Raw genomic sequence first — 18590 nt, forward strand, 5'->3', positions numbered from 1 at the left:
ATTGACGCCATCAAACCAAACAGTAACCTGAAAATGAACGTCTTTAATTTGTTCTTCACATTTAATCTGAGGGGGGAATCATTTACATAGTTAAGTTCTGAAGTAAAATTTGAGTAATAGTTTTGGATTGATTTAGAAATAAAATAAGTTGTTTATTTATTTAAACCGCATCTGAAAGTATGGTTATGATTTACAATGGAGTGAATGTGCCTGGATGAAACATGAATCTCTTTTCAGAAGCCCAGAGGCAAACTTCCGAGCGAATGCAGAGACGTGAACGCATCAGCAGCAGCAGTTCTCTCAGTAAAGCCGGGAGCTCATGCAGGTACACGTTTCACTTACAGTGACTGTAATATATTCAATATTAATACACAGTGCGGGCGCTTGTGACTTAGATTTATGTCTGTAAGCATGCAGCGGCGCTGTTGTGTCTCAGTAATATTCCTAAACATGTAAAGAAACGTCAACATAAACAGGATAATAACGTGGGAAGTAACGTTATTTTGATGCAAAAGTTGTTAGAGACTTGGAGTTGTTAGCTGGAAATGACCTTAAACGTAACGCTGCACTTTAAACTTAAGCTAATGCCCGTTAGCTTAGCCACGATGATGCCGAACGTCAACCGTACGCCGAACCGCATTGAAAAACTTTACAGTTTAAGGTTTCCCTCGCTGTTTCTTAATCTACATGGGTATCAGAACCTGGTTTACACTCGTCTCTCTATTGTTTGGAGCCACTCTTTCATTCGGCGTCGACAAATTCCCAAAAGAACTTAAGGAAATATTTGGACTCAGCTTCATCCAGTGGAGCGGATTTTAGCTAGCATGTTAAATTGTTCACCCAAACTAAATGCTCAGCTAGTTCTTGTCAATTTAGCCAGAAAACGTGACCTGTGAAAAAGTCTCTGTTAAACCAAATTCAAGTCTCCGGCTATTTAAACTAATTGACAAGTGGTGGTCGCTTGATTTGAGTCACGCTGCCTGCCGATGGGTGGGGTGGATTAATGGACAAATCACGTTTTTGCAGTTTCCCCTCTTGATGACTTTGTCATTTCTCTGTATTCCTCCTAGGCAGAATAATGGCAGGCCTGTGGAGATCCTACCAAGTCTTGATGACCAAGTACCCCTGGACAGTACAGATAGTGACTGCTGGTAGGAGAGGCTCCCTGTTACACACTTCAGATAAACCAGATAAACAGCTGCATCTCTCCACTGAACATGCTACTGTAATTTTCAAAAGACCTCAGACAGACTTCATATTCCAAATCAAGAGGTGCAGAAACACACTGAAACTCACTTTTTGTGTTAAGATAAAGTGAGTGTAAGAGATGAGGAAGAACAGGGGATCTGAGAATGTTCAACATCTGGTCCCAGTCATGACCTTTGCTCCAGTGAACAGAGCACCCCGGTTTCAGAATCAACAAAGAGGAAAGGCCTTTGAACCACACAGATTTTTATCTTTCTGAAATTTGAATCTCTTCCTCCTCCAGCCTTTTCTGCCCTAGTGTGTAACACGCCCTCATTGTAAAACCTTGTAGGATCTTTTGACAGCAAGAATAACTGGCATACATTGGTAACTCGTGAGCTTTTGTCATTAAAGTCAAAAATGTGCTTCCTTGCGATCAGAATAATTAGATAATGACGCTACAATCATGTAACAGTCATACACAGTAACTTTAGCTTTTCGCATTTTAAGAGCAAAAGAACAGATCATCGATAGATTTAATGATAATGAAAATACATGTTCGTTGGAACAGTAGTGATCATTAGCAACAACAGCAGTTTGAACGTGAGGAAAAGGAAGCCTATAGTTAGGACACGGACACTTTTGATCCTTCATGGACCTTTTGTCCACAAATGCAAAGAAATGCTTTGAAGGTTACTTCCTTCTGAATGTCACTCACATGTAAGGCAGCATTTGCAACTGTAGACAGCTTGTTGGAGTGCTATAACTATGAATTTGACTTCATCTGAACATGCCATTATTCCAAAATGAAACGCATCTTATGTTCAAATGTCTGAGCTCTTATTTAATGACACTTTTAGGACTGTAACTAGTGCTTATTTTCATTACCTGAAAAACTAATGATAAATAATAATAAAAATGTGAAAAATGCTCGACACAGTTTTCCAGAATGACCTTCAAAATTCCTTTGTTGTCGAACTAAAAGACGAATCCCCAAACTCTTCAGACTTTTTACTGTCATAAATGATGAATAGAAAAAAAATCACTTGAATTCACTTAATGGAACCATCTAATTTTTATAGTTTTGCTTAGAAATTGAATGAAATGGTTAGTTGATGGTTAGTAGTTCATAGCTGTCAGAACAGAACTGATCCAGCAACTAGTTGTAATTCCACTGCAAAGTCTACAGTTAGTTTTACAATGTAATACAGTTCAATCACCACTAGGTGGAGGCAGTGCTCTCCTGTTGACATGCATCTCAGCGTCCAGCTGACAGAGAAAGCAAAGCATGTTGGGTTTGTCCATTGTTAACAGTTGTGGAATATAGCTAAAATTACACAGAAGCCATATTGCAAATTGTGCAGCATCTACACGTTGAGTTAGGGTTAGGGTATGACTCTTTACACTTGGTTTGCAAGACATCAGTCACATGAAGAAGATGAAGACAAAGAGGAAGACGTAGAGGAGGAGGAGCTGTACATGTTCCGTCAGGGTCTTGATGGGAAGGATGATTTCTGTGACCTTAGAGCTTTGGAATATCAAATAATTCATCTTCTCTAACTTCATTTCAGCCTCTCTGACCCTCAGGTCATTGCTCGGCTCTGATATAAAAGCCTTGTAAAAGCTTACATCTGTTAATATCAGTAAGTTGTCAGACGATACATGGAATCATTTCTGATTGTTGTAAACATGCACTTATATTGACATCAGAGATGTAAGAGACGATTGGACAAATTAATGTCACTCAAGTCTGGCAACACTGCTTGAGACATAACCAGAGTGTGAGTTGGACTTTCCCTTTAAAACAGCTCTTTGATCAGATTTAAGGTGTCAAGTTTGATGTTCGGACACTTCTGTGTCCTCTCCTTGGCCTTTGATCCTTTCCTCCATCAGTCCTCTGTGAGCTCCGAGTCCGTCCGTGAGAGGTTTTTAACAGAAATCGTTCTTTTTCATCACCATAAAGTGAAGTTCTGAGCAACAGACAGAAGCTCCTGAGCTGTAAACTCTTCTGTCTCGGTGCTTTACTGCCCATCAAAGTGTCTGAGTCAAAGCGACAGAGGAAATGCTCGTATTTATTGACCTCAAGGTGAACACTTTTCTGTTTGAGTGTGTATGTGGGTGTGTGTCCACCTTGTCACTCTAACTGCCTTTTATTGGTTCCCCCATGACATTTTAAGGAAAGGTTAGCTCTTGTTCAGCAGGGTCTAATATTATTACACTGAGCTGTCATCTTTAAGTATGTGGGCTGCAGTGGCTGATGTTAAGTTGGTGAGTTTCAGAGCTTTTCCACCTGCTGAATGGCATTTTTTATGGACAAAAAAAATTTACAGTAAATATCAGTCTGAAAGGAGTTAAATGGACGGCTGTGCAGATCGGAAACAAGAGATTTACTTATAAAGCTCACTGACTGCTTGGTTGCTCTCTCATCAACTGTGTATCCAGCAACAGCAGCAGGCAGGATTTAAAAGGACAATACACCAAAAAATGAAAATTTGGTCATGATGATGGAAATTTAGGTGATGTTTCGTCGGTCACTTTTTAAGCTGAAATCTTTACTGTAGCTGCTTTGCTAAAAGCATTAGCAGACACCTCAATTTGCAGTGGGTGCACAAGCTCTACCACACGCCAGAGGTGTTAATAACGTCTTTTCTTTGCTGTCTCGCACTTGGACGTGGACTTGGATTACACCAAACTGATGTTGTTTTTATAATGGACCTGTCTGCACACAAAAGGTGGACGATTACATGTTTTCTATTCTGTTCTATAATCACAGCAGGCCGCTAAATTAGCCTTTTTTATCACGTTACATATGTGTGGTAATTTCAGAAGTGAAACAATGTATCAACAGACTTCGAGGGCTTTATATTCCTTTTTAATTAACTACAGTGAGTGCGTCAGTGCCAACCCTAGATTATCTCTACTTGTGACTCTACATGAGGTGGATTGCAGTTACTTAATCACCAGATTGTGGACACACCGGGGCATGTTATAGTTGCACAGTGACTGAACAGTTTCAGTGTGATATGATACAAAACCCTCTTGTGTAAAAGTATCATCTACACGAATAATATCACCTGTGTCGCTACACTCTGTGATCTGAGTCACTGCGTCTGTCTCCTGTTTGTCTTCCAGGGTCGTTAGTGGGTGTCGGTGATGTCATCTCCCAGCAGCTGATTGAAAGAAGGGGACTGGCGAATCACAACGTGCGACGGACGGCCAAGATGATGAGTATTGGTTTCTTCTTCGTGGTAAGTACTCTCCTCATGACTTTTGCCGTATTATTAAAAAAAAATTATATTTACAGCATCTATAGGTACAAACATGCCCAGTTTTATATTTGTTCAAACAGAAATGCAGAACAAGGAACTGTGAAATTGAATCATTTCGTAGCTCTTGTTTGTATATATATATTTTTTATTATTTTCCCCTTCACAATTGTCCAATAATCATAAAACAAAGTAAGTGATGAATGAGTAGATAATAAATGTGTGACAGTAATCCCTGTTTACAGCTGCAGTAACCCCAAAGTTTGACTGAGACGATAATTGACATTGCTTTAAGATAACAGGTTTATTGACTGTCTAAAACAAACTTCCAGTCTTATTTTGGTCAGTATCAACAAGTATAACAATCACTTTGTATAAATTTATTTAAAAACTGTTCTATCTCAATTGGATGGCGGAGTCTTAATTGAGATTTAACAAATGACAGAAAAGGTGACAGACAGTCACCTGAATTTACAGAGCGTCACAGTCACAACTTATTAAACTCTTCTATAACCTGATATTAGGCTGAAAATGACACATGCAAAATTGTGATTTTATCCGAGACTTGCCGCCAAACAGTCCTTGGCACTGATTAGGCCTGGGCTGTTATTAGATATTGTTGAATATAGCATTTTTTCTGCAATAGCGAATGTGGAACAGCTGTTGCGGCATCTTTGGGGTTTCATTTAGAAATGAAAATGAAACCCCAAAGATGGCGGAGGAGGCAACACGTGTTGCTATTTGACGAGATAAGAATGAGAAGTTGCTGGCGGAGGTCACTCCAGGTTAATTGTCCAAATGAGGCTCCATCCACGCAGCACTTTATCACACAGACATTGAGGACTTAGTTTGTCCTCCAGACAGTTTGGGCAGGAGAAAATGGCGAGCCAAGAGTTTTGACTGAGACTACATTTTATCTTCGCCGTGAGACAATATCATCATCTGTCACGATATTTGGGTGGGACCCTATCAGGATATAGAATTTTGGATCTCACCCAAGCCTAGTGGTGATGGCATCTCTGAGGTTTACTTAATCTTTACCAATGTCTTCTTTAAAAATCAGCAGGATAATTGGTGTTGACTTATACTAAAGTAGAAGTTCAGCAGTTGCAGGTCAGCAATACACATTTTCCGAAGCTGCCGACACAGCTGGAGCACGCAGCATGTGCTTTGTGCCGTGTTCTTGGTGTGGACGGCCCACTTTAATCAAATACTGTGTGCTGAAATGAAACCATACATATATACAGCATAATTAGATTTTTAAACATAAAATAAGCGCTTTTTATGGCGTCTGTTTGGTTGTTTAACATGATAAACCAATGTAAAGCAACATGAAGAAATTCATGGACAAATTCTGACATCAACGGCATCAAAAGTCTTATTTATAGATCTATAGGTGACCATTCAAACAGCGTGTGTGTGGATGCTTATCTGTGTCACGTAGTGTTTCCTGAAGCCTTTGTGTGTTCGTGAATTGACTTGTTTTCACCGAGTGAGTCCTCTGACAGCTGAACAATCCACCTCCAAAGTGGCACATTTCTTTTCTGACATCACCGTGACGTCGACAAAGTTTATTTATATTTCCATAATCGCCTTACGTTCGTCCAATCGGCCGCCTCGCTGCCATGAATTATAGAGGGACGATGTATAGACGCCTGTCTTGAGAACAGCTCTCCTGCCACATATGGGAGTCACGTTACACTAAGACATGTTCGCTCATCCATCCAGATAGACACAACTGTTTCATGACTCATACATCATGTATCGCTCTTTGTCACATCAATGATTTATTAAGTTTGTTTGTTTAATTCAATTAATGTGCTGTTGGCGTACAGATGCCAGTGTTCGATGAATACTACAATACGTGTTCTTTCATGTGAAGTGAATTTTACAGAAGAACTTTCAAGAAAACCGATGTCAATGAGTGAATCATGATTTTGTTTGATTTGCACTGAAGGGTCCAATAATTGGCGGCTGGTACAAAGTTCTGGACAAGCTGGTGGTTGGAGGAACTAAAAGCGCTGCCATGAAGAAAATGCTGCTTGACCAGGTGAGAGAAGCACAGTGTCCCTGTCCTCTTCTTCTTTTAGTGCCTGGTGGTTTTTTTATTAAGATGAAGGCTAAAACTATAGATTATTGTGTGCAGATTATTTTCACAATGAATCATTCAATTGAATTGTGGAAAATGCTTTTCGCAATTTCCCAGAGTCCCGAGTGACGTCTTCAGTTTTCTTATTTTATCCAACCAACAGTTCCAGACCCAGATATTCATCATTTACTGTCATGAATGACAAAAAAAACCCCAACATATTCTCACATTTCAGAAGCTGGTACCAGCAAATGTTGCTTGAAAAAAAGACTCAAATGAACTGATTATCACAATAGTTTACAGTTATTTTGTCCAGAATAATTCTGAGGTCCAAATGCATCCATCAGTCAAAGCAACAAAGTGAAAACGAGCTTGGTGATAGATCCATACTACTGTGTGCGAGTGTGTTTCTGTCTTCCACTCAGCTCATTAACTGAGCCCCAACCACAGAGATACAATCTCCTCGCATCAGGCTGACAGACGGCTCTCTGTTGTGCTGATGGGACAAAACTGTCAAATTACGTGAGGAGTTTGGCACAAACTGGGCTGAACAGTTTGGCTGTTTTCTGTGATTTCCCCCTCCCTCCCTCTCCATACAGCTGTTGAGCTCTGCAGAGATTCACCAGACCTTTATCGCATCATCTGACACTCTTAGATAGACATACAGTCACAGATGACAAACATCATAACGCTATACTTAGACTGCCGGCATATCTCATTTGTTTTTCAAATCCGATCTTAAAGACGGAGTTTCCGAGCTGTTATTTGTAAGTGATACAAACAAATCAATTGTTTGCTGTGGTAACAAAGTTAGGCGTAGGTAACTACGTGCGTTGATGCGAAGCCCTCACATAGAAGCACTGAAAAATGGAGGTCTGTCATCCTGCTTTCCAAATAATCGTGCTGTCCGATCACGGAACACGCAGTTTATTTCAGCGTGAATCCACCGACTGTTCGTCACTGGGCTGATTTCCGTGCACTCTGCAAGCTGATTCTGCTCAGCCGCTCAGGATCTGACGTCACCGAGCGACACAAAGGACGCTTTGAAATACGATGGGGGCGTCCAGAGCATCCAGACTGAGACCAATCTGTAGGAGACAAGATTGTTGAATCACATTTCAAATCGCCTCCAAATGTGGTTTGGATTTGATTTTCACATTTCATGTTGTTTTTTGCTGTCTAGACTTCCTAAAATCAATGTGGATACGTCAAATGATGGATTTGGGCTGCTAGTGTGAACATAACTTTAGACCCATCGCAGTGTGACATGTAATGAACTTGTAAGATTTTTATTAATGCACAAGCTATGTGCACCTTTAAACAATTGTAAAATCGTTTTGTATTCATTTTCTGCCAAGCAAATAATGAATATATTGATTGATCGTTTCACCTTTATGAAATAGTAACTTTTTATCTAGACCAGTCAAGTACAAAGTACAAACATTAACCTGTAAGGGAAGTCATCGTCCATTAAAATTAAGATGTGGTTAGAAGAATAAAGGAAATAGAAATAAAATACCAGGAATGTAAATGATCAGGGACAATAATCCATGTATAAAATGATATATAGAACATATAAAACTCTGAAAAGCAGTTTTCCTCTCATCACTCTGTGCAGTTTGACCTGATCAAACTGCACACACGAACACACAAACAAACATAGCTTTGACTAAAAGCACCACAGAAGAAGACTTTAGAGCTTTCAACGCGCCCCCCTCTACTGAAATATTAACAGGAGCAAAGGGGTCCAGTCTCACGCTTGAATAGTGATGTGGTCACTCTGAACGCTGCTCCGTCTGCTTCAGCAAAGGCTCGAGAGCCACTTGGTGACTTGAAAGATTTAAGGTTGAGCGTCGCCGATCTGCGTCAGAGCTGAATAACAGATGGAAGGCAAGACGCTGTTTTATGTAAGTTTCGTATGGAGGGAGCAGTTTCACCTCGCTGATAACAACTGAACAGAGATTTCAGATTTTCTTTGTGTGTCATTTATGCGTAGAATACAGAAAATCCTTTGTACTGCAGCAAATAGTCGTGTGTATAAACTGAAGTCTCTCAATTTAAACATTTATTACTCGGTTTTACAACTTATCAAACTGTCAGGACACAGATGTTACAACTAAAATCTATTTAGATATTTCCTTTTAACCAGATATTTAGATTTAAATAAACTGAACGTAAAATAGTCTAAATCGGACAAGTGTAGCTTCACTTATAAATGGGGAATGATTCTTTTTTATTATTTAAGAAGAAAGGCATCACATGAGAATCTTAAAATGTAATTTTTACTTAAGATACACACCGATAATCAACATGTAAGGTTTTCCCAAACCCCCCAAAACTAATTTCATCAAAACATTAAAAAAAAAAAAAAGATAAAGATGTCAACATCAGATGTATTATATACTGAAGGAGACATAACTCAAACAACATAAACGCTCACATATTCAAGGATGATTCAAATAAGTTCACTCATCTGCTTTGCTCACTTCAGCTTTAAACATTTAGATTTTTATTGCATTAACAGCTGCACCCAGTGAAACTTTATCATCGTCTGAGTCTTATATACTTAAGTTTCAGATTATGAATTTATACAAACAAACCCCATTTTTCAAGATTCAAAGATTAAAAACACCTCAGTTTCCACTGATGCTGGCAATAATGGACATGCCTTTCCCCAGTGCATGATCCGTATAAAGATATAATACAGTACATGAGAATATCAGATGCACATAAACAGACAACAGGAGTAAGAGTTGAGTTGAGTTGAGCAGTGGTTGTTTTTATTACAGACGTACTGTAATTTGACATTGTAATCCTGTCATTCCCATTTTCTATTGCATTCAATGTGACCCATCAATTAAAGTATTGTAGCCTTCACCATTAAAGTGATTTTAGTTTGTCTTCACTTGTGTCTTGGCATCATAATGTTCACTGATTTGTAAAGTCAGTCTCTCCTCTTCTTTCCGTGTCTTTCTCTGTAGTTGGGTTTTGCTCCGTGCTTCCTGGGAGCTTTTCTCTGTCTCTCCGGCGCTCTCAACGGTCTGACAGTGGAGGAGAACATCAACAAGCTGAAGAGGGTGAGTTCACTTCATCTCAACGCCACGTTACTGTGCGTCAGCGAGAAAGTTACTCTCTGCTCCCTCGCAGCGAGAAAGGTTGTGGGTATGATCCCTGCTGTCCTCTGGCTTCTGTTTCTGCTGCAGTTAAGATATGATATGTGACATTGTTGAGTTAGAATATCCAATGACTACACCTTTGTTATATATTTTGCCGAGTTGGTTTACTTTGAACATTGTTGTAGACACTTTGAATAATCTAACTCAGAGAAATCCTAATTTTGTTTAAATTAACGGTGAGTTTCATTGGGTCGCCTGTCACTGCAACATCCAGGTTAACATCACATGATTCTATAGAGTGAGGAAAAAAGTTGACGAATGAGACTAAACATAACATTAATTAAAGTAAAAATATAATCTCCTTCTTTCTGCCTGAGTTATGTAAGAGATTTTTGTGGTTGTTTGACAGTGAATACAACAACTCCCATGATCCCACACTGCTTCACAACATCATCAAACTAGGTCTTTTTTTTTATATAGTTTTTGTTTGAGAGGCACCAAGCTGCTCATGCTAAACAATGTTTGTTTAAGTCGACTAGACACTCTTAATGAGACACAGTATGTGTTCGCCTGCCTTCCCTCGGTGCATGCTGGGAAAGATTCTTGTCCCAACACAACCTGAAATGAGAATAATATAAAAATAGAATGTTTTTTTTTTGTTGTTGTTTTTTTATGTTTTCTGACACAAGTGTTCCTGTCTGTATTGTAGTGATGTGGAAAATATGCTTGCTCAAGTAGGTGAGTTGAACCTGAAAAACTGTCTGGGTCAAAATGAGCTCGACTTGAGGTAAAAGTTCAGCATCTGACCTGACGTATCCTCGGCTCATTTTTCATTTATGAATGTTGAATTAGAGGCACAACGAGGGAGAGTGTGCCCCGCTCAAGCCTGATGAATATGAAAAAAAGAATCACAGCAAATGATGATGAAATATTACAAACTGAAAAATGAACAATAACGTAGCGAAACAAATATAAATGTGTTTTATTTCAATTCTGGATTTAAAAGTCCTAAAGATGCCTTTTTAGCCTTTCAACTGGTTTCAAAAAGAAATCCGATTGTATGTAATCTTATGAGAAAATGACCCTACTTCGCTCTTGATTTATCACCTAATTAAACAGCTTGCGAATAAGTTTATGGTCCCAATCTCTAGTTTTCAAGTCGTCTTCAGCATGGCATGACATCATGATCCCATTAAGGGACCAAGTCCACATAGCATTTATCCAGGCAGGAAAGTTCCAGTGTTGCACGCCACTGTATGATCGACACCACCCCTGTACAGTTTACAATCTGTTTGTTTTTTTGATATTAAGACATCTGATCAAGGAGGATGTCAGTTCACAACTTGATCGGTAGGAATCCAAAAGATGGCTCGCCCGTCATCAGAAACAATGGAAAAAAGACGCTAGCCCTCAGAAAAACATTATGTGGACAGAGGCCCTTGGAGTAAAATAACGACCGCGGTGTGTCCTTGGGTTCTCAGTCAGATCCAGTCAGGATCAGCTCCACTCTGTTGTCCTTATTTGGACACTTCTGTTTCCGAAAAACCAAGATGGTGATGACCAAATCGCCAGACTCTCCTCTAACCACAATGGGGTGACGTAGTCTTTATTTTTTTACTTGGTACAAACTGGCTAGAGAGCAGTGTTTTCTCTGTATGAACACAGCTCAGGTAAATGAGAGTACACAGCATCTGACCTCCAGCACTCACCTCTCATTATTATTATTAGAAACTATTTCCTGTGATGGAGGTAGAGACGAGAGGGGGTGGTTGGGGGGGGCAACTGTGGAAATAGCTGGAGTGACTCATACCTTCATATATATGTGTGTGTGCGTGTGTGTTTGGGTGTGTGTGTGTTTGTATTTGTATGCCAGGTCAGAGCTAACTGTCATCTTGTGCCAGCTGCTCAAACGTCCGTCTGCGCCTTGCTTACCCAACACGCGGCCAGTCACCATCAATTATTTACCAACGCAGCCTCGCGGACCTGAAAGGCCAACCTGGTAAATGTCAGAAAGGACAGAAAATAAATGACAAATGTGCTCATTACAATGAGGCCGGGCACTGAGGAAATGTGAGATGAAAATTAATGGAGCCGTCCACCAGACGGACGCCATGATTGTTAGAGTCTGACACAGGTGTAATCAAGACTTTAACCTTCTTGTTTACCTGCCACCCATCTGTCCTCCGTCTTCTGCACTCACCTGAGACGGCCCAAACTTCTTGCATTGTGTCCTTGTTAATCAGGTTCTGTTGGTGTATGTGTGTGTGTACACTGCTTAACTTATAGAAATAAGTGTATATTCTTCATGTCAAATATATCAGTTTTGCATTGAGGTCAGAGCTTATTTTCTTCTTGAATACATTTTTTACGTTTTTTTTTAAAAATGAAATGTTGGAGTTACAGAATTAAAGTTTGTGAGCCAGTATTGTAACGCCGTTGCTATCACGTGGCATCTGTGTGTTGTCAGCATCATGAGTCTTGTTAGTTGCCAATTTGTGATAAAGAGGAAAAATGGCGGATATCTACAGTGTGTTTGCCCACCATTAGCTAGGTAGCATTAGCTACATACACAATGTTAATTTTTGCTGGCTAGCCATAGCAAGGTTAGCTATTGTTTGCTAGCTAACATTAGCATTGTTAGCTATCTTAGCTACTGTTGGCAATGTGAGCTAGTGCACAAAACTGTCAATTTTGTACATTTTGAATGATAACAGACTAATTTGACACAATATTGAAATGTTAGTTCATAATTCCTGCTTGCTACGCAAACATAAAATCTTTATATGCAGTCATTTGTGGACATATATTTGTACACATGTAAACTGTAATTCTTTGTGTGTTTTTTTTTTAAATTTGCACCTGGGTGTAAAGGGAGGTAAAGATGTAGGTACAATATTGTCATATCTTCAGTCACCCTGAGCCCAGTTTAGTCCATTTCATTTTCCTGTGACTGGACATTAACCAGAACAGCTGAAAATCAGAGCTGGCTGGTTGAATGCTTGTGCCAAATTGTATAGACATCTGCAGGAAATCAAATCAAATATTCAACTTTGGAAAAGCATTTATCCTCATCTTTAAGTTTAATTGACACATGCAATCACATGTCACACAAAAGACTTAAAAAAATAAATAAATAAAAAAAAAATATTGTGCATGAACGGGAAAAAAAAAAAAAAATATATATATATATATATATATATATATATATATATATATATATATATTTATATTTATATATATATATATATATATATATATATATATACAGCCAGTTTGTAAACCCCCGGGTGGAGCTGAGAAAAGGTCCCGTCTTCTTCAGAGTGTGTGAGGAAACATTTTGACGTGTCTCTGACGCAGTGGAGGTAATTTCACCTCAGGTGGTCAAGGAGCTTGTTGACCATAATTAGAAAAACGGTTCGACCCTGAAAAACAAAAAAAGTCAGCCAGAAAGAAAAGATTGTAACTGGAATATTGGCTCGTTGTTTTTATACGTCGACACTTGTTGAGGTGACCTTTAAACGGACGACGGAGGGATTTGTTTGTGTGTGTGTGTGTGTGTGTGTGTGTGTGTGTGTGTGTGTGTGTGTGTGTGTGTGTGTGTGTGTGTGTGTGTGTGTGTGTGTGTGTGTGTGTGTGTGTGTGTGTGTGTGAGAGAGAGGCAGAGTTTGTATATAAACACACACGTGCCTTTCATATTTATTGTGGAGAGGAAAAGTCATTTTTTAAATGTTAAAAGAACTTAAAATAGATAACACACTTTTTCACTTATTTCAATACATATATTTTATTATTTTCACAGTAATATCAGCATATTTCAGTATTTTTTCAGCCATATTAACATTTTGTTCTTTTGCCGGCATACAGTTTAAATTCTTTAAGAAACCCAGCTGAAGTCTTACATAAGTAATGAGCTTATGAAAATGTGTATGATCACTGATGGTGGTGATTTTCATCATATTACAAATTAAATCAAGGAAGTTCCTTACCATCAATCAAACATTGACTTTTCGTCCTCCAGTTTTCTGCAATTATGACACCGAAGTCAGAAAGCCATATACCAAAAGTTTCACCAACTTTTAAGTCTTCTGATTTGAGGAGCATTGGTGGTTGTGCCGAGATTGTGGGAATGAGCTCACAGGGTCTTGATGTTTCAGAACCAGTTACAAAGAGAATAAAACTCCAATAAATTCCTCAGATACTTTGTTTCACATTATCTTCAACAAGTGTAGCTGCATCAGTTACATTTTCCTGACTATAAAATATGATGCATTGCATTGTGGGCTTGTTTACACGCCATTGACCGCTTCTTCTCCCACTTTTACAGTTCTTAAAAAATGTATTGTATCTTCCTTTCTTGTACATGCTGTAATGTTCGTTCAGTGTGAATATTCAACACTGAAGGAAAACAGAGCTGTTTCCTGCGTGATGCTATAAAATGACTGACACACACTGTATCTATAGGGGGCTGATGGAGATGTCCATCGTTAACAATCACTCAACAATTACTCGGCCTCCCTGCCGCTGATATTTTGGCTTTAACGCGTCCACCCTGCATTGTTTTTGGAATGAAAACTCCTCACCAACTGGAGTTTCAACACATCACCATCTCTCACTTCATCCCCCACTGATGTCTTCAACTGTTCTCTGACGGTGAAGGGCTGAGAAAGAGTGTCGGAGGGCTGAACCTGAAAACCTGACTAGGCCAGAAAGTTTTATTTTCAGAGGATTAATATAAAAACTCAACTCTTCTCCCAGATTCTTATCCTACAAGACACTCCTTGTTAAAATGTTCCTCGATCAATGGTAAACTGTGAATGTGAAATCAAATATAAGGGCTGCAAGATATGGTTAGAAAAAAAAACAAAAAACAGTTGCAATGTGATTCAGAATAATGTGATCATTATTCGGTGTGAACATGCCCCCTGCTTGAAGGTGCCTCAGCCGTTGATAGAATGCTGGTAGAATTACTAATTGTTGGTTTAAACTTTGTTCACAGGACTACACAGATGCCCTGATCTCAAATTACTATGCAAGTATCTCCAATATTATTTCACATTTCATTCATATGTGCTTGTGAAGTTAAATGTTTGTTTTTTTTTGTTTTTATTTCTATCAACCTATTGATTGAAAGACATTTTCACTTGACCTCATGTTGCATCATGTGAGTTAAACTGCCTCCTGAGTGTTTCCTGTTTGTGTTCCAGCTGTGGCCGCCAGTCCAGATTGCCAATTTCTACTTTATTCCACTGCACCACAGGTAAGAAGTTAAAGGTCCTTTTCAAGCAATCCATCCTAACCCGACAAGTCCATTTCCCCAAGTCCATGTATTTCAGAAATTAAAACGTTGAATTCTGTTTCATCTGGAGTTTCCTCTGTCCTGTCAAGTTTATAACTACAGCTTTCATTTTTGCTGCTTGACTGTACCACAATATTAGTGACATCACAGCACGTGGAAATATTTAATATGACTGAAAGCAGCGCATCTGATCATTTAATCAAAGTGTTGTGAATCCGCCTGTGTACGAGCATCTTGCTATCTTACTAATGCACCCTTTAGATAGCAGGAAAAACACCTGCACCTTTCCTTGAGACCGGCTTTTCGTTGGTCTACGGAGCGCTGTCCCTTTCTGCTGCCTCGGGATAGCAATGCATCAGCAGTGTTCCTGACCACACCTCATATTAACACCAACACGCTCTGAGTGCAGGCACATTTGCTATCAACACACTGTGGGCGCCGGGCATGAAAATGACCACAGCACCGATCAGAAACTAGCAGCGATGCTTGTGCTGCGTTCTACGCCACTTTTCAGCAAACGTGCAATAAAAACCCAAACCTTTTGTGAGATACAATATAAGTTGCGTGAATTGGATATCTGCTTGAAGAAGTCTTGAAAAGTCTTACATAGACGCAAAGCTGACTTTAATTTGAGTTTTTCATGACACTTCCAGAACAACACTGTACAATTTTGATCTCCTACAATGTCATAAGAACTGTAATTGTAATTGTCATGTTCTTCTTGCATTAACACATCAGACACACAAAGTGAACACACAAACCTCCTCCTTCTTCCAGACTGGCGGTCGTCCAGGTTGTCGCTGTCGGCTGGAACTCCTACCTGACCTGGAAGGCCAATAAGATGTGAGCGATGATGATCACAAGTCCGGCCTGTGCTGTTGTTGCTGATGATGATTTTACACTCATTTGTAGTGTGTGTGCGCGTGTGTGTGTGTGTGTGTGTGACATGGGCGGCTCTGGTCTAACTTACTTGATGCTACTTCGTCTCGTGGTATTTCCAATGTGTAAAACTGTGACTGAGTCACTTATAAAGGTCGGGAGAAAGTGCTCGTCTACTCTGAATGACACATTCACACTTACTTGAAAGTCAAACTTGCATTTGCAGAAATGTCTGTGAGAGATTGTTATTTATGGAAATGAGATTTGGCAGCAGTGTTAGCCACACATACGCACGCACGCACACACACACACACACACACACGTTTACACCCACTGGAAGGAAACTTTTCTTACCATGTAATGTATGTTAATCACTTGAAACAATTATGATAAAGGATATTTTGTTAAAGGTTGATAGTATTTTGTTTTGTCATGTAACGACTGAAATAATTACCTCAGAATTTGTAACGATACCTTGTTTTTCTTATGTTTTTTTCATTCACTCTTCACCTCATCTATGCACTTCTACTTTTGTATCTATTTTCCAACCTTTCCCGAAAGGCCATTTTAACAACGCTCAGGAAGAGACGAGCAAATATTTTGTATATTTCTGTTTAGAAATGTATAAAGTGAGTGAAAGGAAAGCCACAAGCTTTACCCACGTCTTGAAGTCTAATCAGCTGCGAGGATGCAATGCATTCTGGTCTATTGAGGCTACTGTGGATGTTGTAAAAAAACATCAGTTGTCATTGAATCTGAAAAGGAGTGACAACAAAACCTGATGTTAAAAGAGTATATAGACTTTTTTTTTTTTTTGACTGAGAAAGACTGAAAACGTGGGAAAGCAGCTAGCATAGTTCTGTGTGAAGGTAACAAAAAACAACTGTCAGAGCCTCCAAAGCTCATTAACTAACGTCATTTTTACATTTAGTGCATTTAGCAGACGCTTTTGTCCAAAGACTAATTCATACATACCTTCATACACTGATGGCGGTGGCTGCCATGCAAGGTGCTGACCAGCACATCAGGAGCAGTTTGGGGTTCAGTATCTTGCCCAAGCACACTTAAGACATGCAGACCAGGGGAATCGAACTAGCGACCTTCCTATAATAAGACTACTTCTTGACCAGGTGCAGGAATTGTCTGCTTGGTTTGACTTGATATTTACCGTTCAGTCATGAGATCGGTCTCGGTCATCCAACTGTGGACAAGAAATCAAGTTATTCTTTTCCACGGTCAGTGTCATCGAATTATTTTTATGACAAACTGCATTTTGCAGTAGTTGTTGGAAAATCACCCCAAAACAACAAGAAATCCCAGACAATCACTGTTGAAATGTGTATTCCTCTCATGTATTTGGAATCTTTATACTGATAATGTGCACAGTTGTAATAACAAAGGCCTTCTCTGGCATGTAGCTAATAAAGTTTTACCTGAAGCGATGTGAATGGCGCGTTTGACCTCGCTAACTTTGGTGGCCAGCCTCACCGCGGCTGGGTGGGGTTTGTTTTGGAGGGAGCTGTGGAGGCTGCCGAGCTCGGCTGTCAACCAAATTAACTTCCACACAAACACTCTGGGGCTTTATCAGGGAGAAGCAAGCAGGGGGAGGAGAAAAAAAAAAAATAGTCTGACGAATTCACTGAAAATCCGCCAAATAGCCTCTTTCTCCCCCGAGGTGTACCAGCCTCTCCCTGGAAAAAGCTGGAATCCGGTTTTGATTCAGCACCAAAGCTCGCTGTGTGTTTCACATTTAAATCCAGGTAATTAAATTAAGAGACAGGACAGGAGTCTCGTCAGCTCTCTAACCCGAGCATGAGGCGTGATGGAGCTGACATCTGTGTTTAACGTCATCAGACAGACTGAATGTGAGGCTTAGTGGCTTTTTTAAAAAAAAAACGTTTTACATTTGTACAAAGTCATAAATATTTATTTTCCTCCAAAATGCAGGAGAAAATAAATCCTTTTGTTGATATATCAACCCAATCACCAGAATAGATGTTGGAATGGTACGTTTCTGCAAACCTGCAAAAATGGTTTAGGAAAAGATCATGGTTTGTCTTAGAATACACATCTGGAAAGTTTCCAGACGTCTCATTCGGAAACATCCAGGGGTTTACATCTATGAATGTGAAATGAAACAGGGTCCTGAGCCCTGCCAGCTTCAAGCTAGTGAGGGAAGCACAGAGAAAAACACAAATACAAAAAGGACACATTAGAACCTCCAGTCTCTTTACCAGATGACTTCTCATGTGAGCTGTGGGTCTTTGGAACAGCAGGTTCAGCACCGTGGACAGCTCCCAGGTTCATGTGCTCCGGCTTTTTTGAGTCTCAGCTTTCAACAAAGTTATTTGATTGGGTGGTTTCTGGTTGGAAGTCATAACCTGCTTGCCGCTTTGGCCCCCGATGCAGAATGTAATCTGCAAAAAGTAACTAGAAGACAAACTTGAGTTATAGAATAAATGTAACAGAGTGCAGTGGAGCGGAAGTATAATGTAGCAGAAGAGAGAAATCACCAAGAGACGTACACATGTTTCAATTTCTTCTACAGTACTTGAGTAAAAGTACTTAGTTACATTCCATGGCTGGTTAAGGTAAAGCATGCTTAAGCTGAATGTAAGACAGAGTGGATCTGTGTAACTGTGCAGTTCAGTTTAGTTCACAATTCAAAATAACCTTGGATAAGTTTGATAAAAGTGCAAAATTACATCAACAGTTCATCAACAATCACAGAAACAGTCAAACATTATACAACAAGAACG

The 18590-nt window shown here is 39.5% G+C and overlaps 1 protein-coding gene across 1 annotated transcript; it reads left to right on the forward strand.

The window, feature by feature from the left end:
• The first annotated feature begins 248 nt into the window (after positions 1-248).
• On the forward strand, positions 249-17279 carry mpv17 (mitochondrial inner membrane protein MPV17). The gene is made up of 8 exons (XM_037087321.1): positions 249-325; positions 1071-1151; positions 4318-4433; positions 6409-6501; positions 9522-9617; positions 14653-14685; positions 14861-14913; positions 15730-17279. Exons 2-8 carry the CDS (start codon positions 1079-1081, stop codon positions 15797-15799), a joined length of 534 nt encoding a protein of 177 aa, XP_036943216.1. The 5' UTR covers positions 249-325; positions 1071-1078; the 3' UTR covers positions 15800-17279.
• The last annotated feature ends 1311 nt before the right edge of the window (positions 17280-18590 follow it).

Source organism: Acanthopagrus latus, chromosome 22 (assembly GCF_904848185.1).
Source record: "Acanthopagrus latus isolate v.2019 chromosome 22, fAcaLat1.1, whole genome shotgun sequence".
Classification (NCBI taxonomy): domain Eukaryota; kingdom Metazoa; phylum Chordata; class Actinopteri; order Spariformes; family Sparidae; genus Acanthopagrus; species Acanthopagrus latus.